The sequence below is a fragment of the Malaya genurostris genome, chromosome 1, assembly GCF_030247185.1.
Source record: "Malaya genurostris strain Urasoe2022 chromosome 1, Malgen_1.1, whole genome shotgun sequence".
Lineage (NCBI taxonomy): Eukaryota > Metazoa > Arthropoda > Insecta > Diptera > Culicidae > Malaya > Malaya genurostris.
Genome location: NC_080570.1, coordinates 145,192,139 through 145,215,854, shown reverse-complemented (window position 1 = coordinate 145,215,854; position 23,716 = coordinate 145,192,139). Strand labels below are relative to the sequence as shown.

Below are 23,716 nucleotides of genomic sequence, written 5' to 3'. Positions count from 1 at the left end.
AATAAAAAGTATTTATAATTATCCTCATAACACAAAAAAAATCAATTGACCTACTAATTACCGGAGAATCAAAATCAACAGCTAAATGGTATTCAATATACACAAATAAAATCAATGTGCATCAATTATCATGGCACAACAATTTTTTTTTTTTGTTATTCGAATATCTTTTGTAAGCCCCGTAAGCTGTATTAGTTTTTTTTTTCAGTGCGAAATTTTTACATTTCCCTCATCACAACATTGATATTCTGTAACCCCTCGAGAACAGCTTCGAATTTTTGAAACTCTTCTGGTCGTAGTGTTATTTATAAATATGAATTAGACTAAGAAATTCACTGAAATTCTCTTAGCTTCGACGGAAATATGTCTCAAAAAGGAATTTCGTCATGTTTAACATGTCTGGGTGTTCCAGAAGACGCACTCGTAGTGCTTAGTTGCAGTTTCAGTGAGTATACCGCGGCTGAATTATTGACAAAGTATTTCTGGTTCAAATTCGATGACTTGCGGGACGATCACATTCTATGCCGTACCTGTTGGAACAATATAAGTAACTTTCACCAGTTTTATCTGGAGGTAGCGCATAATCACAGAAAAGCGGAAAAGTTGGCCGCGGAAGAAAATATTGAAGTTATACGCAAACAACTGCAATCAAACACTTTTGTTGATAATGAAGCGATCGACAATTCATCTCAAACGCTTCAAGTCATAACGGCCATCGAGGACATCAGCATACGGACAGAAACGGAATCGGACTGTTATTTCGAAAAATCCAGTGTCACGAAATCAAAACGAAAATACGTGCCACGGAAAGGGAATGTGAAAAAGGAACGGAAGCCAATAAGTTATCAAGTCAAAACGACCCAACAGCTGGCCGAAGAAGATAAGATAATCCGTACTCACGTTCAGTACACCTGTGAGGAATGCGTTGCTATTAGTCCCACTTTTACCAGTTTTCAGAAACACGTTAAAGACACCCATGGAACGAAAGGTTTGAAACGGACCGAGACCAACTATTACGCGTTATTAAGCTAGAATCCTTATTTTGTTTCAGCTTTCATTGTCTGTTGTGGTCGACGGTACTACAAAAAGGTAAATTTACTAGAACATGTACTACAGCTGGACAATCCCGATTTGTTTAAGTGCGATATTTGCTTTAAAAGTTTCATCAACAATCATGGAGTACGCCGACACAAGCAGCAAATGCATCTTCCAGATGATATCAAGATCTATAGCTGCAATCGCTGCCCCAAGCGATTCGCCAAACAAAATCATCTATCGGTTCATCTGAAAGGGCATGAGAATCTTGATAATGAAACTGCTAAATGTTCCGAGTGCGATAAGCCGTGAGAAACAGTTTGTACGATTTTTATTCCACTGACCAAAGTAGTTTTTTTTTTGTAGATTTCCGTCGGAGGCACTGTTAAAAACGCACGTAAAAATTCGCCACACACGCCCTACCGACTACATCTGTGACGTGTGTGCCAAAGGGTTCTACTCTAAAACGGAATTCCTTCGTCATAAGAAAGAGCACGAACTTAGCCCGGCTGCTCTGCGGGTACAGTGCGATATCTGCCGATTGTGGTTCCGCAGTCGAATTCATCTGAACGATCACAAACGACGTCACAAGCAACCGCCGGTTACTTGCGATCTATGCGGACATACATCACCGAACAAAAAGGCTCTGGCTAGCCACAAACGGCTACGGCACGGTGAGTCAAGTCTGATTTGCCAGGAATGTGGTAAAACATTCAAACGCCCAATCACCCTGCGGGAACACATGGCTTCGCACACCGGTGACGCGTTGTATTCATGCAGTTTTTGCGACCGGACGTTTAATTCCAGTGCGAACATGTTCTCCCACCGAAAGAAGATGCATCCCCGTGAGTGGCTTCAGCTACGCAATGCTCAGCTAGCGGAACGGCGCGGTTTGGTGAACAGTGATCGGTAGGTGTGCGGGAACATGAGGTAAGTGGAATGAGAACGGGATTAATGAATATAGGTTCACAGTTTGAAATGAGAGATTCGACGTTTCTTCGAAATTCATGGTTTCGAAAATTCGTGTCACTGTCAATACAGAATTTACACCAAAGGATTTCTCTATTAGTGAAAATATCTAGTCCCATTCGGTCGATAATTTGAAGAAATTTTATTGACTATGTTATTGATGTTCGAAAACTAGTCTAGGATTTTTCTTTAGCTTATCTTCCAGCCATTCCCTGGGGTGCATTTTCTTTCTGTGAGAAGCTCGATTTGCGCTCGAGTTGAATGTTTTGTCGCAAAAATCACAGCTGTACAGCACTTCACCCGTGTGAGATGCCATGTGTTCCTGAAAAACAAGGACGCATTCAAGGAAGAGCAAAGAATTTTTACTACAGCTACCTTCAGTGAGATTCCTTGCTTGAAAGTTTTTCCACAAACTGTACAACTAAAATCGCCTCTCCTGTGTTGAGCCTCGTGATACCTCAGCGTTAGAACACTTTTGCATTGCTGTCCACAATACTTGCATGTTTGCTGGCCACTTGAGTGACCCAGTTTATGTGTAGGAAGATGATACTTGTTGACCCTGAAGTAATTCTACGTAAATATCTACTATTAGCTTGCCTACAAAAAAACCTTACCAAACTCCACAGTCCAAACATTGCACTCGCTGCTTTGGTGGTTTGTCTATCACCGCAGTTTCATCGTGCTCTGCCAGATGCTTGTTGTAAATACTTAAAATTTGAAAGCCTTTTGCACACATATGGCACACATACTTGAACTCCTTCTGGTGCACTTTCCGCTCATGGTCCTTTAAACATGATTCGTACGAGAATTGTCTATTACAGCTCGAGCAACGCCATTTCTGCGTCGACATTCGATGATACTTTTCATGGATTGTTAAAAACCGTTTTCGCGTGTACGTCTTCGGACACATGCTACATTGGTATGTTTTGTCCTCGTCCGCTGCGTGCATCTTATCTTTGTGCCGCTGGAGCGCTTCGGTACTTTGGAACGGTTTCGAGCAGATAACGCAACGAAACTGCTCCGGATTCAGATGAAATCGAATGTGGTCTACCAGTCGTGGCCTTCGACAGAACTTAAGACCACAGCAGAACAAATACGCACGTTTCTCGTGACTGGCCAGAGAGTGCAGCTGCAGTTCTTGGAAGGAACTACACTTTTCTGCACAAGTATCGCACTCTAAATCCATGTTCTGTGATATGAACTTCTCCTCGTTCAACTTCTTTTGATGGCCCTGTGAAGAATGGCCTAAACTTTTCCCTGTACATATTCGCATCCGCTTTTTCTGGTACTTTCTTCGATTTTTATCATTAAGGTCACCGGCCATTGAATCGTTCGAAATAAACTCATCTTGATTTATTGTAGTTGTTTGTATGGATTCGGATTTCAGCGATGCGACATCGTCTGTTTTCGTATCCTCGACACTACTCCTAGATGAAACATCATCCCCATCGAGCGGTTCTTCCTTTACGCTGAACCAATGAATCGTTTGTAACTGTTGTGCGTGTATTCGTTCGACTTCACAGTAGAATTGGTGAAATTCATGAATCTTGTCCCAACATTGCTGACACAATATGGCAGCATGGCTTTCGTCTTCCTGGTGATAATGAGCTGTATTTGTACCCGTTAAGCTGGATCGTTTGATAGTAAGATACTTACAGCAAACCAAAAGTATTTGTAGAGTACATCTTGAACCGTCTTAGTATCATGTACGACGATTGATTCATCGCGTTGAATCTGTTTCGCGCACGTTAAACACTCTGGTAAGGCAGACATCTGTAAGTGTCTTCAGCAATGTCGACTGTGCATATCCCGAAAATCTTCGAGACTCCAAAAACGAATGTAAAACCAATTTTCTCAAGTGTTACTGCAGGTAATTGATCGTACCTAGGTAAGTCCTGGCTCATCAATAGCAGACAACTTGTTTACAAACAAACTGTCTCTCCAATGCGGCAATAACGTTTCTGAAGGGAACAATGTAGGGCAATTGTACCAATGGTTTACCCCGATTCTGAATCGATCGAATCGGAATATTCCAATCGAATGCGAAATTTTTCATTCTGTATCTCAAACGAATTCGAATTTTTAATACAAAAGCATCACTCGAAATGTTTTCAAAAATTTATGAAACCTCGAGATCTGCTGTTTCACGACATAAATTTGTTTTACAAAAAAAAACAAAAAAAATTTAAAGATTTCGGAAATTGAAAAATTTTGTTTGATGCCGAATGTCTTTGAAATGCATGAAACATCGAGATCTGGCGTAATCACAAAAATATGTTTTTGAACAAAATCGAAGTTTTCGTTCAGTAAAAATGATATTTTACAAATTGTAATCGCAGAAACAATTAACGAACACCAAAGGAGAAATTTGTTGTGAATGGTTCGGAAATTTTAAAAAATGTTTTGGGTTGAAATTTCGGATTTAAATGGATTCACGGATCTTACAAAACAATACAAATTTTCAATTTACGATTGTGTTTTTCGGATTTGAATAATTTTCACAGAAACGAGTGAATGAAAGGTAAAGGCTGGGTAACGCGCAACCAGGCCTTATGCACGCGCGCTCTTTATTTTGCGCTGAGACAAATAAATTCTCATTCTCATAAGACAACCATGCGCATGCGACGTACTTTTGCCGCTCTCAAGAGAACTCTTTGGCACATTTACGTATCGCTCCAGAAACTGATGCACGCTTCGTTGTAAAGTCTCATCGCATTCTGCCAAGAGCGAGGCTCAAGCGCTTTCGTCGCATGAGATAGCGCGGCGCGCTCGCTTCATGCGATCTACGAGTGGTTTGTACGTTATTTTCATCCTCTTCATCTCTTCCTTTAGGATAGGACACAAGTCGCACGAACCGCTCTAGGCACGAACAAATAATAATAACAGCAGCTTTTACTGTGGCTCACATAGCACACAAGCTGCGCTCATAAAAAATCTCGTGCGCTGTATCTTGAGACCAAAGCGCACGAGTCGCGCGCAGAAGAAAATGCGATGCTCTGAAATTTCAAGCAGCACATCCCGTTTCTATGTGCCCGCTACGCGTCTCTTACTTGCTTTTGGTTTGCTCTTTGAGTCGGTGCTCACGCTCACAGGATAAATATACGACACACACATTTTCGGTGCGCTCTCGCTGTCGCATTTTTGCACGCATGAGCATTCGGAAGGCCTGCGCGCAACACAGACCCCATTGAGGTCATCTGCCTCTTCCCAGTAACTCCTATCCCTACCTCCCCGCGGAACCGGCTGGGCTGCGAGCAACTTTAGAGAAGATCGGGTTCCCGGTGGGAACTTTGATCGTGGACTGACAGGGAAGGGAGGATTTGCTTCTTCAAGCCTGAGCGTCTGTTCTACAGGTTAGGAGTGGCTCACAACACCGTCTGTTCCCCATGTCAGGGGCGGCTAATCGACGTCCGAGTGCCAGAGAACGACTCTAAGCTCAACTGTGTACCGGAAATTTAGGGGGTTGGTGTCCGGCCCTGCGAGCCAGCCGTCAAAAACTATTGCAACGGAAAATCAGCAAGAGAGTAATACGAATCGAGACCAATGGCAACGACCCCTGCGACGAAAAGGACTTGCGATTGGAAGCTCGGAAAGTGGAACTGCCGATCTCTCAACTTCATCGGGAGCACCCGCATACTCGCTGATTTACTGAAGGACCGCGGGTTCGGCATCGTAGCGCTGCAGGAGGTGTGTTGGACAGGACCTATGGTGCAAACGTTTAGAGGTGATCATACCATCTACCAGAGCTGCGGCAATACACGCGAGCTTGGAACAGCTTTCGTCGTGATGGGTGATATGCGGAAGCGCGTGATCGGTTGGTGGTCGATCGACGAAAGAATGTGCAGGTTGAGGATCAAGGGTCGTTTCTTCAACTTTAGCATAATCAACGTGCATAGCCCTCAATCCGGAAGCACTGATGATAAAAAGGACGCATTTTACGCCCAAGCCACGTGGTCAAGATCATCATAGGAGATTTAAACGCTCAGGTAGGCCAGGAGGAGGAGTTCAGACCGACGTGTGGAAAGTTCAGCGCCCACCAGCGGACAAACGAAAACGGCTTACGACTCGTCGATTTTGCCGCCTCCAAGAACATGGCTATTCGTAGCACCATTGCAGACTGAATCGCAAATCGACCACGTTCTGATTGATGGAAGGCACTTCTCCGATATTATCGAAGTCAGGACCTATCGTGGCGCTAACGTCGACTCTGATCACTATCTAATGATGGTGAAACTGCGCCTCTCCGTCATCAACAATGCACGGTACCAACTACCGCCACGGTACAACATAGAGCGATTGAAGCAACCGGATGTCGCATCAGCATACGCGCAGAATCTCGAGGCAGCGTTGCCAGACGAGGGCGAGCTCGATGTGGCTCCCCTAGAAGACTGCTGAAGTACAGTAAAAGCAGCCATAAACAACGCAGCCGAGTGCATCGTCGGGTACGTGGAACGAAGTCGACGGAACGAATGATTCGACGAAGAGTGCAGAGTGATTTTGAAGGAGAAGAACGCAGCGCGGGCGGTAATGCTGCAGCATGGAACCCGGCAGAACGTGGAACGATACAAACAGAGGCGGAAAGAGCAGACCCGCATCTTTTTGGGAGAAAAAACGCCACCTGGAAGCAGCGGAGTGCGAGGAAATGGAACTGCTGTACCGCTCTCAAGAAACACGGCACTCTACGGCGAACCCAACATCCAGAAGGTGGCCAAAGCCGAAAAGATGTGGTGAGCAGGGCATGTTGCAAGAATGCCGGACAGCAACCCTGATAAACTGGTGTTTGCCACAAATCCGTTTGGAACGAGAAGGCGGGGAGCGCAGCGGGCAAGATAGGTGGCCCAGCTAGAACGTGATCTGGCGAGTATTGGGCGTAATCGAGGATGGAGAGAGGCAGCCACAAATCGAGTATTGTGGCGTACTATTGTTGATTATGTGTTATCTTAAATGTGATGTAGTGCAAATAAATGTATGAGTGAATGAAATTAGTACCAGTCACCGCTACGGTTTGATTGCCAATATAGATCCAGGAAGAAGAAAAAAATGTATCAGTTCGTCGAGCTCACCAGAAATTTCCCTCGAAGGAGAATTCACATTCAACTTGAGCAAGTAAATTTTCTCTAAAGTTGACTAAATTCGATTTATTCGGATATAGCTTAGTGCATACACGATTCCTTAATCTATACTCCAGGGTTCATAAACTGCTTTCGAAGAAGGTCTCCTTGTTCGACCGCCAGGTTAGGATTTTTTCGTAACTTTTCTTCGAGCCATTCCTTAGGATGCATTTTTTTCCTATGCGCAGCCCGATTGGCTTTCGAGTTGAACGTCTTTGCGCAAAAATCACACCGGTACAGTACTTCCCCGGTATGAGAAGTCATGTGCTCCTGGAAAAAAAATAACAAAACAGAACCAATCGCATTATCTAGTAGCAGCATGTACCGAGGGAGAACCTACCTTTAGACTAATCTGTTGCTTGAAAACTTTCCCGCAGACCGAACAGACGATATCAGCTTTCTGATGCTGTGCGCGATGATACTGCAAAGACATCACACTTTTGCACTCCTGGCCGCAATATTCGCACGTACGGCTTCCCGTGTGACGCATCATGTGGTTTCGCAATCCCTTCCGGAAAAGCCTACCATGACAATCGGTTGAAAAACGAACCATGCTTAAGCAGTTTGACCTTACTACTACTTACCAAACGCCACACTCCGCACATTGTACCCGCTCCACCTCCGACGGTTGCTTGACTCGTTTAAAGTTTTCGTTGTGAGATTCCACGTGCATCGTGTAGGACACCAACGTCTGGAAACCTTTCGCACAGATATGGCAAACATATTTCAATTCCTGTTCCGTATTAGCCTGATGTTTCCTTTGATTGTGGTAGTTCAACTGCGATTCATAGGCAAAATACTTATCACACGTAGCACAGTGCCATTTTTTCTCCCTCAGTTTCCGATGGTATTTTTCGTGAATATGCAAAATTTTAATTCGTCTAAAGGTCTTGGGACAGAAGCTACATTTGATGATTGTTCCATCTTCCTGGGCATGAGCCGAGGCCATGTGTCGTTTCAACGATTCTCTACTCTGCAGTTGCCTAGAGCATATATCACATTGAAACTGATTAGGATTTAAATGATACAGCAGATGATCGATAAGCCTAGGTTTACGACAGAACTTGAAATCACAGCAGAACACATAAGCAAGTTTCCCGTGTTGTTCCGTTGAATGTTTCTGCAAGTCCGTGAAACTGATAAATTTCAAAGAACACGTATCACATTCCAAATTAACGTGCTCCGCAATGAATTGATCACTGACGGGTTGTGGCGGTCGTTTCCTAATGCGGGCAGGTTTCTTTCTTTTCTGAATGGTTTCGTTCGAATCAGAAACATCGTTGATATTTGTGCTTCCTTCGTTGTCGCTGTAGGCCGGCATTGCATCATAATCATCATCATCTTCATTATAATCACCATGCTGGTCATCGCTTATATCCAAATCGGTTTCTATTTTCATGCAAGTCTTCGTGTCAGCAGTTTCTGGTGAATTTTGTAAATTATGTTCGTAGGTCTCTGCAGAAGCACTAACTTGCTCTGACGGTTCGATCTTTACATTTAACCATTGAATCGGTTGTAATTGGCGTACATGTACTCGCTCTACCTCACTGTAGAACTTATGGAATTCATCGATCTTACTCCAGCACTGTTGACACAAAACAGCCGCTTGAGTTTCGTCTGCCTGATAAGCATAAAGGATAACATCCGCTTCGCGCACTATGATTTATCAAGTACTTACAGTAAACCAAAAATGTTTAGCTAAAGCATCCTGAACTTTTTCGTTGTCGCGTATCGCGATGGCAGCGTTCTGCTGCATAGACTCCGCACATGTGAAACATACGGTAGATAGGGACATTTGAATATTTCTTCAGTTTATTTACTGTTTCGCGGAACAATTGCACACAGTGTCTTAAAGTATAGTTAGTTTGAAGTATTGAAAATTGTAGAATTAATAAATGCTTCAGACAATAAGTTGTACCTAATCACAAATGCATTTTTGTGAATCAATTTGTACATAAACTTTTGACAAAAATGCTAGGAGTTTCTGAAGGGAGCAAAAATAATCGATATATAGGAAAGTGATGCCAGCATTACAAAAATGTATCAAATGCATTTGCACGCTCACTTCTGTGAAAATTACAAAATCGTTTAATTGTCAATAATGAATACTTTCACTTTTACCTAAAACTAAATTGGTTTTGAGCTGCTAAAGTAACGGACTTCAAAACCAATGAATTTATAGATTATTGCACATCCGGAATTTGTGGGTTTTACAAGCCAGTTGTCGTTTGTTTGAGCCCTGGTCTGGAAGATCAAATTCCACAAAGTAAGTAATACCAATGGTTTGCTTTGGCTTGCACGTACTTTTATGTAGATTCAACATTGACAACTGACGGAATGAATCGCCGAAATATTTCATAATCTATCGATCAGATTTTATTACTTGATTTGCCTACACCAAAAAAATGAACCTTAAGCCGGCCCTGCTCATTAGTGTCGCATTCTCTGCGAGTCGTCTCGATCGCATGAAACATCTTTCTGCGAGAAATGGCTAGTTAAATACTCGTGAAACACTTCCAACTTGAAGGTACAGAACAGCTTTCTTGCTCTATTCTTTACGTTTCGTCTTCGACTCGTATGTGTACTAAGCAGTTCAATTTGAACTTAGGCAGTTCAATTTGAACCGCTAAGCAGACCTAAAGCTAACGCTATTTGCGAAACATTTATTTTGCGCCGTTTTTGTGCTTAGGGCAAAAACAGCTTTTAACCAAACCTCCAAATAACCAAAATCTGCAGTTAGCCAGTTTAGTCGCCTATTCGTTTCATTCGGGACGTCAGCTTCGGCGTAAATTAAAGAAGGGTTTCGCAAATAGCGTTAACTTTACGTGTGCTTAGCGATTCAAATTGAACTGTCTAGTTTTGGCACTTGTGTGGGTACAAACGAATTCATAATAATCAATGCATAGCATGCCATGACCAATTGGGTTGGGTATGACTGCAACAGGTCAATCGTATTATAAAAGAACAGCTTCTGACATTTCATCACGAACAACCATACAGGTAAGAAGTGCACCGTTCTGGGTGATTCCGTTTTCGATTAATAGTTATAAAATACACAGCACTGAGCAGTTCAATTTGGATTACTCTGCACTGACGAGTCGAAGACGAAACGTAAAGAATAGTGGAATCGGTTATGTGTCCAAAGTATAAAAACGACTTTTAGCCAAATCCCCAAATAATCAACTTTCTGGCTACATAACAGTAAACAGGGAACTAGCAGAACGATTTATTCCAGAAACTGCTTAGAAATGCGTTCAGTTGTGTCGCGTGAACTCTCTGAAGTGGATAATTTCTTAACGGTGCTTAAAATGTTGTTCATGAACCTCGTAAGCCGCTTAATCCAGATCGTTCATTTATATCCGAACTTTTGGTGTCTTGAAAATTCGCGCTTGGAACGGAACTACTATGTCACCAGATTCGTGTTCTCTTGCATTGATTCGGACCACTATCTTGTCGCGGTTTGTGTGCGCTCAAAACTCAATCGACGGTGCCCAACACTCGTTGTACACGAACGCCGAGACTCAATCTCGAGCAGCTACGTAGCGATCGTACTGCCGAGAAATACGCGCATCAGCTGCGACTCTTGAAGATGGCTGTAGGAATATAAGGTCCGCCATAAGAAGCACTGTTGCAACCGTACTAGGTTATCCAATCGTCAAAATGACTGGTTTGACGGTGAATGTCAGCAGTTGTTCGAAGAGAATAATGCAGCAAGAGCGACGATACTGCAACATCGCAAGAGAGCGAGCGAGGAACGATACAGACAGGTGCGGAACAGACAGAGTACAGGAATCAATCTGGGTGCACGCTCAGCCGACGACAGATTCCCAGTCCCTGATCTGTTGGAAATAAGTGAGGAGATCGGCAAGCTGAGGAACAACAAAGCCGCGGACAATGACCAGTTTCCAGGCGAGCTGCTCAAACATGGAGGAGAGGCACTGGCTAGAGCGCTGCACTGGATGATTTCTAAGATTTGGGAGGAGGAGATTCTACCGCAGGAATGGATGGATGGAGTGGTATGTCCCGTCTACAAAAGGGCGATAAGCTAGACTGTTGCAGTTACCGCGCAATCACATTGCTCCCCCAAACCCCTTGCCGTAGTCTATCACCAATAGCTAAGGAATTCGTAGAGCCATACCAATCGGGATTTACTGGAACCCGCGCCACTACGGATCACATATTCGCGATAAGACAACACACGCATCACCTATTCATTGACTTCAAAGCGGCATACGACACAATCGATCGAGAACAGCTATGGCAGATAATGCACGAATACGGTTTCCCGGATAAACTGACGCGATTGGTCAAAGCAACGATGGATAGAGTGATGTGCTACGTCCGAGTATCTGGGACGCTCTCGGGTCCCTTCGAATCTCGGAGAGGGCTACGGGAAGGTGATGGACTCTCTTGTATCTTGTTCAATATTGCCTTGGAAGGTGTGATTCGAAGAGCAATGATCGACACGAGTGGCACGATCTTCTGAAAGTCCGTACAACTTTTTGGCTTCGCTGACGATATTGATATTGTGACACGTAACCTTGAGAAGAAGCCGGAAACCTACATCGGACTGAGAGCTGAAGCTAGGCGTATCGGACTGGCCATAAATGCGTCAAAAACACTACGCCTCTCACCAGGAATATTGATAGACGGTGACGATATCGAGGTGGTTGACGAGTTCGTGTATACAGCAAAGGACACCCCAGGACTATAGCTGTTAGGTAAGGTAAGTAAGGAATACCAACCCAAGATACACAAGTTTAGTGTCGAATACTTTTTTTTTATTTATGAACTAGATTTTTCTTTTACATATCCAGCATTAAAAATACTTGGGCAATTGTGCCTATCTTCATCTCATTAGACGAGGCATTGATTGATGCCAACATCCTTGCTTTAGTTGATTGTCACCTAAATTCTGTAATTCCCTTCGCTTGAATGAACGTTTTTTTTTTTTTTGTATATTTCGATAGTTTTTCGCACAAAAACATCACTAGATCGAAATACAGAATGCGAATTCCACATTCGATCGAATCACAGAATCGGGGTAAAGTTCAAAGTAAAAGAGATAGTGAATATTATCCTCACTAATGGTTTGAATAGACGGGATGTATGAAGGAGCTGAGATAAACATGGACACAGTTACCCTGTACGGTAAACTATCAACTATACAACTACGTACTGGAAACCGCCTAAGCATCCTAAACCGATCTATTGACTCGGTTAACAGTACTGCTGCTTTTGCCACTGTTCCAGAAGTTTTTGGCCCTCTTCCAGCTGCATATGCGGATTTTTGCGCATCTTATCCTCTAGCCATTCTTTGGGATGTGACTTTTTGCGGTGTGAGGACCAGTTTGCATTTGAATTGAATGTTTTTCCGCAGAAGTCACAGGTGTAAAGTACCTCCCCGGTATGAGAGGCCATATGTTCCTAACCATAAAATAATAGACCGAATCAAAGCAATGGATCAAACAGTCGGGGATTCAAGAACTCACCTTCAAACTTATCTCACGCTTGAACGTTTTTTCGCACACTGAACAAGTTAGATCAGCTTTTTTATGCTGCGCCATGTGATACTGCAGGGTCACTATGCTCTTACAAACCTGACCACAGTAGTCGCACGTTCGGCTGCCCGTATGATTTCGCATGTGCTTTCGTAAACCCTTTTTGAAAAGCCTGTGAAAGACACAGATCAGCCCGGGAACTATAAATGGAAAACCAAACCAAACTTACCAACTTTCACAAACACTGCACTGTACCCGCTCCAGTTCCTCCGGTGCTTTTTCGCGCTTGTAATTCTCATCGTGCGACGCCACGTGCGACCGGTACGAAGACAGGGTGTGATAACCTTTCGCACAAATGTGACAAACATGTTCGAATTCCCGCACCGAATGATTGATCCGATTGTGTTGCCGTAGCAGCGTTTCCCAGGCGAATGACTTGTCACAGGTCGCGCAGTGCCATTTCTTCTCGTTCAGGGACCGATGATATTTTTCGTGCAACCGAAGCGAACGAGGAAATGCGAACGTTTTCGGACACATGCTACACTGCAAAGTTTTCTCCACTTCCTCCTTGTGGGCTAGGTCATTGTGACGCTTGAACGATTCGCTGTTTTGGAACTGTTTCGAACAGACGGTGCACTGATATTTCGACGGATTCTCGTGATACTGAAGATGATCCATAAGACGACACTTTCTGCTAAACTTATATTCGCAGCAGTAAACGTGAACTTTCTTATCGTGCTGCGAGGGTCCATGGTGTTCCAATTCTTCAAAGGTAGCAAATTTCTGCGAGCACGTGTCACATTCTAGGTTGATATACTTTGCGATCAACTGTTGACTTTGCAGTGCCCAGTCAGCCGGCCGTAGGCTACTTCTTCCAGACCTTTTGCGTTTCCTTCGCTTTGGTTTATCATCTTCAAATTCAGGATCATCATCACTGCCGGTACATTCGGCATCTTGTTCTACTGTGTCATTTTTGTCATCACTTTCACTTTTCTGTTCCTGCTCATTCTGATCGAGCTGTTCCGCAGACATTTCATCCGGATGAATTCTTCTATTGTGCGCGAGCAGCAAGGATTCATTTGCAAAGTATTTCTTGCAGCTCATGCAACGCCACTTTTTCTTGTGGTGTTTCTCGTGCATGGTCAGACTTTTCAGACGGGAAAAGGTTTTCGAACAAATGCTACACTGCAGTGTTCTGTCTCCATCACTCACATGTGCACTGTCTTTGTGTCGACTAAGCGATTCACTGTTGGGAAATTGTTTCGGGCAAATGTCACATTTGAACTCGGTCGGGTTCAAGTGGTACCGAATGTGATCCATGAGTCGACATTTTCGGCTGAATTTAAGATTACAACAGTACACAAATGCGCGTTTTTCGTGTTGCGCCATTGAATGTTTCTGCACTTCATCGAACGTGCTACACTCCAGCGAGCATGTGTCACATCGCAGCTCTATCCGTTCTGCAATCAATTGATCATCTGCGGTGCGATTCAAATCAACCGAAGTGCTTCGAGAATGGGCCCTCTTTCTACTAGTCTTTCGCTTCGTTCGTCTGCTCGCCAGAGGTTTCTCGTCCTCCATGTCCGATGATTCATCCTTCTGATCATCCCCACACGGGGATGTTTCTCTACTGTCGCTATCACCGCTTTTGAGAGAATCGTTCAAACCCAAAACATCAGGTAAACAGGGGGCAAGTTCCTGGGCGATAGGTTCCTCTTTCACCTGAAGAAACTGCGTAGGTATTTTGTAGTCATGATGGGAATGAATTCGTTCGACCTCGCAGTAAAATTTATGAAAATCATCTATCTTGTTCCAACATATTTGGCATAGGATACTTTTTTGGTTTTCATCCTCCTAAAATAAGCAGAAATAAAGCTATATTGTACGACTATTTGCAAGGAATTTAACTTACGGTGAACCAGAAATATTTGGTCAGGACTATTTGAATATTCTCGCGCTCACTGATCAGAATAGAACAATCCGGTTCCGTGGCTTTCGTACAAGTAAGACAGACAAGTGCAGCCATCTGAGTGATGAAAAAAAAATCTTCATTATTAAAATGTTCGGACAACACACGAAACATATACGATTATGAAACGTTGAAAATATTATTTGACTACACAGCAATCCCTTCCCCTACATAATTCCTACTGCATTTTCTAGTGCGATTCCCAAAGTATCCCTGAAGTGTTCATTTCCGATTGGAATGTGGAAATATTATCAAATTATTCAAAACTACTGACTGCAATTGCATCTGGTAAACAATTACTGAACTGTAACCACACCACTTCAGAATCACCACCGCATACCTTGTCACACAAACCTATTAGTGGTCCGTTTTGCGCTGTTTACTTCTGCAGTTGTATAATCTCCACTATTATTGAAAACTGCAAAAATAATTGAAAATCAACCGCACTACACAACAAAACCGAGGACAAACAAGCCAGCGAAAAATGTATAATCAAAATTCTCAATATGTCAAATCTGCACTTCAGCATCAGATTAAGCCAGCCCCCTGCTATGACGTCATGAAACTGTGGCCAGCATCATTCCGCAAAAACCAAAACAATGAAGAAGAATGGCTAACCAAAAACTGGATATCACAAACTATTTGTTTCTTCAGTGCCTTTTAAAGCACTTCCCCGCAAATTATCGATCAGAATATCATCACTACGATAAGGAAATTAAGATTTTACTAGAATTGAAATGCTCGAATGTTTGTTTACCGTACTCTGAGCGCTCTGATTGCCCACCAAATGCCCCAGATGTTGGCTACGCTAGCACTTGCTGGAGCGCCCTATCTTTGCCACCGGGCTGGATTAAGCCGAAAATGCATTTCCAAAGGGAGTACCGGTTAGGGAGCATGAAAAAACTACGTTCGTGGCGTTGAGTGAAGTTGAAAAGTTTTTCAATGACGATCAATTGCAAAGAATTTTCTAACGATTATCTTTTGTGAAACAATTCTGGACGGCACTTTCATTGAACAGTTTAATAAAAGCCCTTCGTGTACCAAATTTGCACAATGTTGAAACGTTTCGAGTATATTCAATATATCTACACTCAGACAAAATTCGAATGTCATTAGAACGTATCATGATTTATAAATGTATTTCATAAGTTTGTCTTTACTATAGATATTGAATTCCTAAAAATTGAATTTGAATAAATTTCATAGGTCAGGTTCTATTTGTAATTCATCTAACATAGTTTGTCGTAATGAATAGAAATTAAAGTTGAAGAAATAAAATGAATCATCACGATTCACAATATCAAAAGTTCTTGAAACACACGGGACTACATATAAGAAACGAAAAACTGGTTATGATGTTTATTTTGTCATTCGTCTGATAATTATTTTGTGATAAGTCTGTTCTCTGTGTTGAAAACTTACATGTTTTTGACGTTTCGTGGTTTTCATGACTAGGGCATATAAGATAAGTTTTTGTCCTTTTCAAACAATATTGGTTTCCCTTTGTTTATGATTCATTCTCCGTAAAATCCTCTCCAAATTAAATTTCAACAGTTGATTTCAAGGACGATATTAAAAAAATTGTCTGGAAGTAGTCGGAAAATTCGAAACCGAAATTATTCCTTCCTTATAGCATTTTCACATTACGGACTACTGATGAATTAGGTTATTATACCATGCATAGGTAGAATTAGGAAAATCGAGAGACTGTTTTTAAAATCTTATCCTCTTAATAGAATTGGTTTCTGCTGAATTCATAAATCCAGGTCTTATGAAATTCTCTTTATTAATTTTTCCTCAATGTTCGATCGAATAATGAATGTAGCAATTTTTTGTCCAGGATACGATCAGAGTCTTTGTTAGAAGTCCCGGGTTGGCGATTCAATGCATAGGGCACTGGTCTTAAAAACCAGTTGTCGTATGTTCGGGCCCCAACATGGAAGGATTCGTAGTGTCAGTAGGATCGTAGCACCAGCCATGCAATGGTTCTGTACACTCTAAATCGGCTGTGAAGGCTGTTGAAACAGAAGGTCAAATTCCACTACAGGAATGTAATACCAAGGCTTTGCTTTGCTAGAATACGAGTCGCTGAAAAAGAAATAAAGAAAAAACAAATAAGCCGATAAAGGGGCAGAGCAAAAAAGTTTTAATTTCAAACGGTTTTGAGCTACAAGAATTTATCATTTTTTTCATTTTCGCTTTAAATGACTTCACTCTGTTGTTTCAAAATCGGTAGTCGGATTCGAACAAAGGTCAATAGCAGTCTAAAAGACCGGAAAATTCAAAAATTTTATTTGAGTCCAAGTTTGTGAAAATCTACTTAGTCGCCTCTGAGAGAGCGGTTCTTGAGTTTTTTACCATTATTTCTGGTACCTCCGGAACCGGGAATTGGGAACCGGTGAAGCTGAAATCTGTTCGTTTGACCTGCAACTAGCAAACATATAAATTAAAACCAATTTTGAGAAAAAAAATTTCGGTTTTTGAGCTTATCAGTCTCAACGATGGGATGCAACACACTTCACCCTGTATTTCCGGAACCAGAAGTCGGATTTGGATAAAATTGTACATCAACATATAACACTTTTCGTTTAAGTCTAAGTTTGTGAAAATTTATCCATCCGTTTCTGAGAAATTGGAGGGATTTTCGGATTTGAATACGCGATCACTTTTCCTGAGCTAGGATTTTCCGTGTCACGTTAAAAAACACTTATCAGTTAGTATTTCCGGAACCGAAGTAGTAAGACTTTGAACATATGTCAGTGACAATTGATCGTGTGATATTTAAGGAAATGGAATGCACAGTTTATACCTAAAATTCTGCAGAACGAATAAACAAATATTCACATATACAAACAAGCTCAGTATATAAAGACCAGTGATGCCACATTTGCAGATTTATTTCTCAATTTAAAGATTTCTAATTACGGGGTAAATATATATTGACCCGTAGTTTTTAATTGAAGATTTCACACATTATGAAATGTTAATTGACATTTTCAAAATTTGCGTACCTTTCGTGAAGTTGACTTTTATTTTGTTCGTTTTGCCTTTCTCATATAGAAAGGTTATGCAATCACGGTGAAAACAAACGGAGGGCCGAGTGTCATATACCTTTCGACTCAGTTCGTCGAGTACGCAAAATGTCTGTGTGTGTGTGTGGGTATGTAACGTTTTTTTGCACTTACTTTTCTTGGAGATGGCTGAACCGATTTTCACAAGCTTCGATTCCAATGAAAGGTCTTGAGGTCCCATAAAAAATTCCTGAATATTATTTGGATCCGACTTCCGGTTCGGGAGTTATGGGGTAGAATGGGCAAAAAAAGAAAATATGTGTTCTAACTTTTCTCATAGATGGCGCGACCGATTTTTACAAACTAAGGTTCAAATGAAAGGCCCTGTGGTCCCATGCGTAATTCCTGAATCTCATGCGGATCCGACTTCCGGATCCGGAAATATAGGGTAAAGTGGGTTAAAAATTGTATACCATCACTGCAAATGGGGAAAAACCTTAAAAAAATTCTAAATCGACCTCAAATCTTTTCCAATTGATAGTTTTTATCAGTAGACGGTCAAACAAATCTATTTCGATTATTCTTTTAAGAATCGAAGAAAAATAATTTTGAAGAATACCACAGTATTATATATGATAGCTTGATTGATATGAGAAAGGCATCATTACACCACTAGGTGGATTAAAAAAGGTTTTTTTCCATTGTTATTTGAACAATTTGATTACACAAACCTGTATGTAAATTTAACCTGTCATCCCTGGAATTTGAATGTATTCAAAAATTTAATTGAAATAGCAAAGCTTTGTCATATTATGAAATGCAGATAAATACAGATTTGGTGAATTGTGTAGTACAGATATTTAATAGAATCATCAGGCCCTTCTACTATTGACTAAAAATGTTTAATCATTGAATTACCCACTTAGAAAAAAAACGTTCAACGGTGGTCCTTCATTGGTCTAATGCGTTGGATCATTGGTCCAATTAAAGTCCAATCAATCGTTCAACGGGAGGCCAGCACGGGACCTTCGTTTGCCGATTTTGAAACGGACCGTTGAACCGAATGCCATTTTTTTCGTTCAACAAACCCGGCAGACAGAGGTCCATTGTTGAGCCATTTTTAACATGAGTTGGACTAGTTTTACTGCAGAATTTCTGAAGTTTTTTCCACTTATTTGTTTAAACTAACAATACATACCTGTACAATACTTCTACTTCACGTAGAATAACAACAAATTTTCTTTCTATGTAAAGGTAACACTTAATTTTCACACTATTTTCGCAAGACAAAAAACAACAACAAACCGTTCCAGAAAATTGAACGAATATTTCGTGCAATATGTCGTTCAACAAGTGCTCAAAAACCAACAAAATTGAACGGCCTGCTGAGAGGGTAACAGCATTCGCAGTACTGGAACATATTTTTTGGATCGATCGGTTCGGAGAAGTGTGCATAGACCTTAACTTGAACAATCGAATCATAGTGAGAAAATCCTAAAGGGATCCACTGATATCACACACAACAAAAGTCAGAAGAATATGTTGTTGACAGAGAATAGGATAGCTTGTGGTCCTTCCCTAAAAAATTGTCCTTTAAGGAGAGAAGTGAATCATTCCGCAGTAACATCATTGAAATAGTGCTGTTTCGCGGATAATAATGGACACAGTGAGGCCTTGTCTAACCTGCTTCCGGAAAACGGACAACTATATGCGAATAACCGATGAAACGAATGCAGACGATGTAGAACGAATCGTAACCACCCACTTTTGGTTCTCGGTAAGTTGATCCCTGTTGGAAATAGTTTTCGGTATTCAAATTTTATCACTGCAGGAAAACGAGTGTTTCGATAGCGTACTCTGCACCAGTTGCTGGGAGAAGATCGATGATTTCCACAAGTTTTACAGCGAGGTCAAGCGAGCACACCTAGAGCTGACTGATGCGGTTGAAATGCAGATTAAAGTAGAACCATTCGAAAACACATTGGGATCTGTCAAGCGGGAAGGTGTTCAGGATGAGAAAAACATTACGGTTATAAATGTAGACACTTTGGACACGACGGACGTGCTGCAAGAACCGGAGAGTAGCTCGGAGGTAAAAGATGAATTAAAAATAGAAGATCCAACAGATAGCAATGTGAAAAAGACAAGGAGGAACAAAAAAAGGAGGGTTAATTTGTCAGAATCGGAGCCCGAATCAGTTTCTAAATCTGAAACAGTAGTAGTGGATCAAGGAAAGGACGTTTCGGCAACCGATGATAGCGATTGGGAACCGCCTCATAACGATGATTCTGCTGATGAACGACCGAAAAAGAAACAGAGACGACCAAGGACCGTAAAGAAACAGCCGAAAAAGAAATATACTCCCAGGAAACCCCGCAAGCCTTGTGAAGAACGGTCGCTGAACGCTAAAACGAAGGAAGACATTGCAAAAGAGGATGAGTTCATTCGCCGGTACTGTCCGATATTCTGTGACAAATGTGATTTCAACTCAGACACGTTCGGAGAATTGAAGGCCCATACGACGACGATCCACAACAGTAATCCGATGGTGGTATGTTGCGAACATAAGTTCTACAAGCGATCGTTCCTCTACCAGCACGCCCAGTACCACGAGAACCCGAATAAATTCAAGTGTGAACCATGCAGTAAAACGTTCCTCAGTGGACTGGCACTGAAACTGCACATGGACTATACGCACGTGGCGGACGAGGAGAAGATTTACAAGTGTGAAATATGTCAGGCTAGTTTCGCGAAACATTACCATCTAACGTCACACCGGATGAAGCACACATCCATCGCGGAGAAGCGCTTCTACTGCGAACCGTGCGACATTGCCTTCCGCACGAACCAGTCCTATCGAACACATCAGCACTCGAAGCACGGAGCGGCGGCGAAGTACGTTTGCGATATATGTGCCAGAGGATTCCGACAGAAGTCCGACCTAATCACCCATCAACTATCACACAGTGCCGAAGGATTGGAGAAGCTCAAGATTCAGTGTGAACACTGCCATAAATGGATGAAGAATAAAAAGTCCATTTGGACACACCGGAGGATTTGCCAGAGCGCGGGACCGGTTGCGTGCGATATCTGTGGCAAAATGGCACCCAATCCAGAGCAACTCAAAAGCCACAAAAAGTTCATGCATCAGGATCAACGGGTTCATCAGTGCGGGTACTGTGAAAAGGCATTCAAACGGCCGATCGATTTGAAGGTAAGTCAAAGGGTTTTACGCCTGATGTGAGTTTTATTTGTTTATTTTCCAGGAGCACGAGACCATTCACACCGGAGAAGTACTGTATACGTGCAACTTCTGCCCGAAAACGTTCAATTCCAACTCGAACCTGTACTCGCATCGACGGAAAATGCATCCGATCGAGTACGCCGAATGGAAGCTGGCCCTGCAACTAAAAAAGCGACCTGCCCCGGTAGCACCCGCAGACAGTTCGACGAGCGGTGCACTTCCGGAGCTACCGACGTTTCTGCCGACTCTGTTGCCGACCGAAGGGGAAAATTACATCTGAAAAGTGGCAGGTTCATTTCAGAATCCCCGTTCAATTGTGAAATACTAATCTAGCGGAATGAAAGTTGCGCGGTTTTTTTTTTGTAATCCGAATAGCCTACGACGACTACGACAAGTAAATGAGAAATGCGTACACGTTTAAAGCGGCTGATACTGAATAGTGATTTTTTTTAGCAACACATAATACTTTTTATTCACCGACAGCTGACAGTTTATGCTCACGATTACCGTATTTCGCTAACCGCTGTTCGAGCCACTCTTTCGGGTGCATCTTTTTTCGGTGGGAGTGCATGTTGGCACTAGAATTGAATGTTTTATCACAATGTGGGCATCGATACAGGACATCGCCGGTATGGGCGGCGGCCACGTGTTCCTTCAAGGTGATCGCACGGGCATACTCTTTCCCACAGAGCGTACAAGGAAACACCCGTGGGCCCGAATGCATTCTTGATTTATGTCCCTTCAGAGCCATCAGATTTGGCGATACATGACCGCACACATCGCAACTGAGTTCGCCTTCATTTTTATGTCGACGCACGTGAACTCGCCAGTAATCGTGATTCTTGCACCACTTGGAACAAATTGTGCACTGTTTACGCAACTCTTCCGCCGGCACTTCGTGGGTCTTCCGGTGCGTTAGAAAAGTAGATCGCATGTAAAACCCTTTCGAGCACACATCACAGATGTACTCCGTCTGTTTGACGTGTCGATATTTGATGTGATTTTTCAATATGTTAATGTTGCTGAAGCACTTCCCGCACGTTTCACATTTGGCCGTGCCATTGTCGAGCGTGTCGTGATCGTCCAGATGCCGTTTCAGAGCACCTTCCTTGATGAATGATTTCGGGCAACGGTGACATTTGTATACCCGTTCCTCCTCCGGAGCATGACTTTCCTTCTTGTGACGATTGTACCCGAACCGATTCTTGTAAGTTTTACCACAGATTTCACACTTGAAAGCGTCCGGATTCAGAGCATGCTGAACGTGTTGAAACAGAACCGATCGCTTCCGATGTCTTATACCGCAGCACGTGATGAATCCTTCTTTGCCATGCGTATGCAAACAGTGCCGTTGAAATAAATGAAACTGATCGAACTCGACATTACACTCTTCGCACATGTAACGCGTATGCTGTCTGATAAACTTATCTTCGCTTTCGCGCTCTTCTGGTGTTTTCGGCAAATACGGATACGTGCTTTTCTTTTCTTTTTGAACTTTCCGTTCGCTGGGAGCTCTTCGCGTATATTTCCGTTTCCTTCGCGGTGGTTCTTCTTTCTCCTCCGGTTCGTAATCTGTATCGCTACATGCCTCGGAAAAATCCGTGTTCGAGTTTGTCTGCTGATCAACGCTGACCTCAACTAATGGCTCCGCTTTGATTTCTGTCTCGGTGAGGCTGTCTTGTAGGTGGTCTTTTTCTTTATCCTGATCATCATCCTTTTCCTCCTCCTTTTTCACGGCTACCGGCAACGGAACGGAATCTTTTCTACTGTGATGCAGTTTTTCCACCTCCAAATAAAACTCGTGAAATTCGGAAACTTTCTCCCAGCACACCTTGCAGATAATTTCATCATTTTGAAACTCGTCCTCCTGCGGGGGTTCAGAAGTTATAGTAGCAGCATTTTTTTTTATCCCATAAATCAGCTTACCTGGAACCAAAAATGCCTACAGAGAATACCACTGATATTTGGCTTTCGATCGTCGCCGGTGTCGACTATTCGATAGAAATTGAGCGGTTTTCTCGTACAGGTCAAACAGCTTTCCGCTGTTTGATTCAGAGGATTGTCCATTTGAACACTAAACAGCTGTTTGTATCAAGTCAGGCACCAAAAACCCAGGCACAAAAAAAATTTTGGTGCCTGGAATTGAGCGATTGATGCGCCATCTGCGTGTCAAAATTTGAAACTGTCAAACCGGAAATATATGCTAAAATAAAAAAAATGTTAAATAAAAACTACACACATTCGGACGATTGTTGGTACAATAAGCCAATAAATCAAATATTTTTTCATATCACAAATCCCCCTTTTTCCATTAATACGTTTATTTCTTAAGGCAGTATACATAAGATTTTTTTTCGTTGTAGCATCACTTTTACAAAGAACTCTTATACTAATATAATTCTAGTACAGTCACAACGATTTGAATTTAATAAAACATATTCCTTTCTTTGTATTTCATCGTTTACTATTAAGTGTATTCAAGAATGTTATTTGAACCAGATGGTTAACTGATATAAATTATAAAATGAGCTGCTATTTTTGTACATTCTGTTGATAATTTTATAAACGATTTCGAGTTTGTTTGAATTAGTACATAATTTCTATTCAAATTTAGATTACAGATTATCTTTGTCGGCAAATATTTTCAGGAACATCTTCAAAATACCGCGCGTTTCCTTATAAGTTAATCCGGCAATACGACGTGGAACAGAACGCAACTATCAGCTTGACGCAAAATCTGCGAAAAAAAAAATACACGGTTTTAAAATCGTATCACAGTATTTGAAAAATTTTAGTTTTTACCTTTAGCGTATACAACATCCATTACCGTACCAGATTTTCGTTTTGCTTGTTCAGGGTAAGTAACAGGAGCACCA

General features: G+C 42.1%; 5 protein-coding genes across 8 annotated transcripts; 1 reads left to right on the top strand and 4 right to left on the bottom strand.

The window, feature by feature from the left end:
• The first annotated feature begins 280 nt into the window (after positions 1–280).
• LOC131428359 (uncharacterized) lies at positions 281–21,183 on the top strand. The gene is made up of 9 exons (XM_058592265.1): positions 281–988; positions 1,052–1,343; positions 1,402–1,944; positions 5,574–5,818; positions 6,110–6,364; positions 6,488–6,731; positions 19,232–19,373; positions 19,428–20,810; positions 20,863–21,183. Exons 1-9 carry the CDS (start codon positions 364–366, stop codon positions 21,118–21,120), a joined length of 3,987 nt encoding a protein of 1,328 aa, XP_058448248.1. The 5' UTR covers positions 281–363; the 3' UTR covers positions 21,121–21,183.
• On the bottom strand, positions 2,133–4,339 carry LOC131426066 (transcription factor grauzone-like). 2 transcript variants are annotated; one of them, XM_058588497.1, is made up of 4 exons: positions 3,661–4,338; positions 2,619–3,598; positions 2,380–2,563; positions 2,133–2,326 (listed from the first exon to the last, which is right to left on the bottom strand). In XM_058588497.1, exons 1-4 carry the CDS (start codon positions 3,775–3,777, stop codon positions 2,159–2,161), a joined length of 1,449 nt encoding a protein of 482 aa, XP_058444480.1. In that variant the 5' UTR covers positions 3,778–4,338; the 3' UTR covers positions 2,133–2,158. The 2 variants fall into 2 exon arrangements, with proteins under 2 accessions (XP_058444480.1, XP_058444479.1); XM_058588496.1 differs by having other exon boundaries at positions 2,133–2,563; positions 3,661–4,339.
• Positions 7,116–9,082, bottom strand: LOC131426063 (transcription factor grauzone-like). Its single transcript, XM_058588493.1, has 4 exons — positions 8,794–9,082; positions 7,700–8,736; positions 7,456–7,636; positions 7,116–7,385 (listed from the first exon to the last, which is right to left on the bottom strand). The coding sequence occupies exons 1-4, from the start codon at positions 8,908–8,910 to the stop codon at positions 7,182–7,184; spliced, it is 1,539 nt and encodes a 512-aa protein (XP_058444476.1). The 5' UTR covers positions 8,911–9,082; the 3' UTR covers positions 7,116–7,181.
• Positions 11,875–15,157, bottom strand: LOC131426061 (transcription factor grauzone-like). Of its 3 annotated transcripts, none has more exons than XM_058588488.1 (5): positions 14,926–15,157; positions 14,529–14,642; positions 12,846–14,470; positions 12,608–12,788; positions 11,875–12,542 (listed from the first exon to the last, which is right to left on the bottom strand). In XM_058588488.1, exons 2-5 carry the CDS (start codon positions 14,640–14,642, stop codon positions 12,336–12,338), a joined length of 2,127 nt encoding a protein of 708 aa, XP_058444471.1. In that variant the 5' UTR covers positions 14,926–15,157; the 3' UTR covers positions 11,875–12,335. The 3 variants fall into 3 exon arrangements, with proteins under 3 accessions (XP_058444471.1, XP_058444472.1, XP_058444473.1); XM_058588489.1 differs by having other exon boundaries at positions 14,940–15,157; XM_058588490.1 differs by lacking the exon at positions 14,926–15,157 and adding an exon at positions 14,757–14,892.
• Positions 21,184–21,249: 66 nt separating the features above from the next.
• LOC131426064 (transcription factor grauzone-like) lies at positions 21,250–23,045 on the bottom strand. The gene is made up of 2 exons (XM_058588494.1): positions 22,767–23,045; positions 21,250–22,707 (listed from the first exon to the last, which is right to left on the bottom strand). Exons 1-2 carry the CDS (start codon positions 22,905–22,907, stop codon positions 21,310–21,312), a joined length of 1,539 nt encoding a protein of 512 aa, XP_058444477.1. The 5' UTR covers positions 22,908–23,045; the 3' UTR covers positions 21,250–21,309.
• Positions 23,046–23,716: the final 671 nt, after the last annotated feature.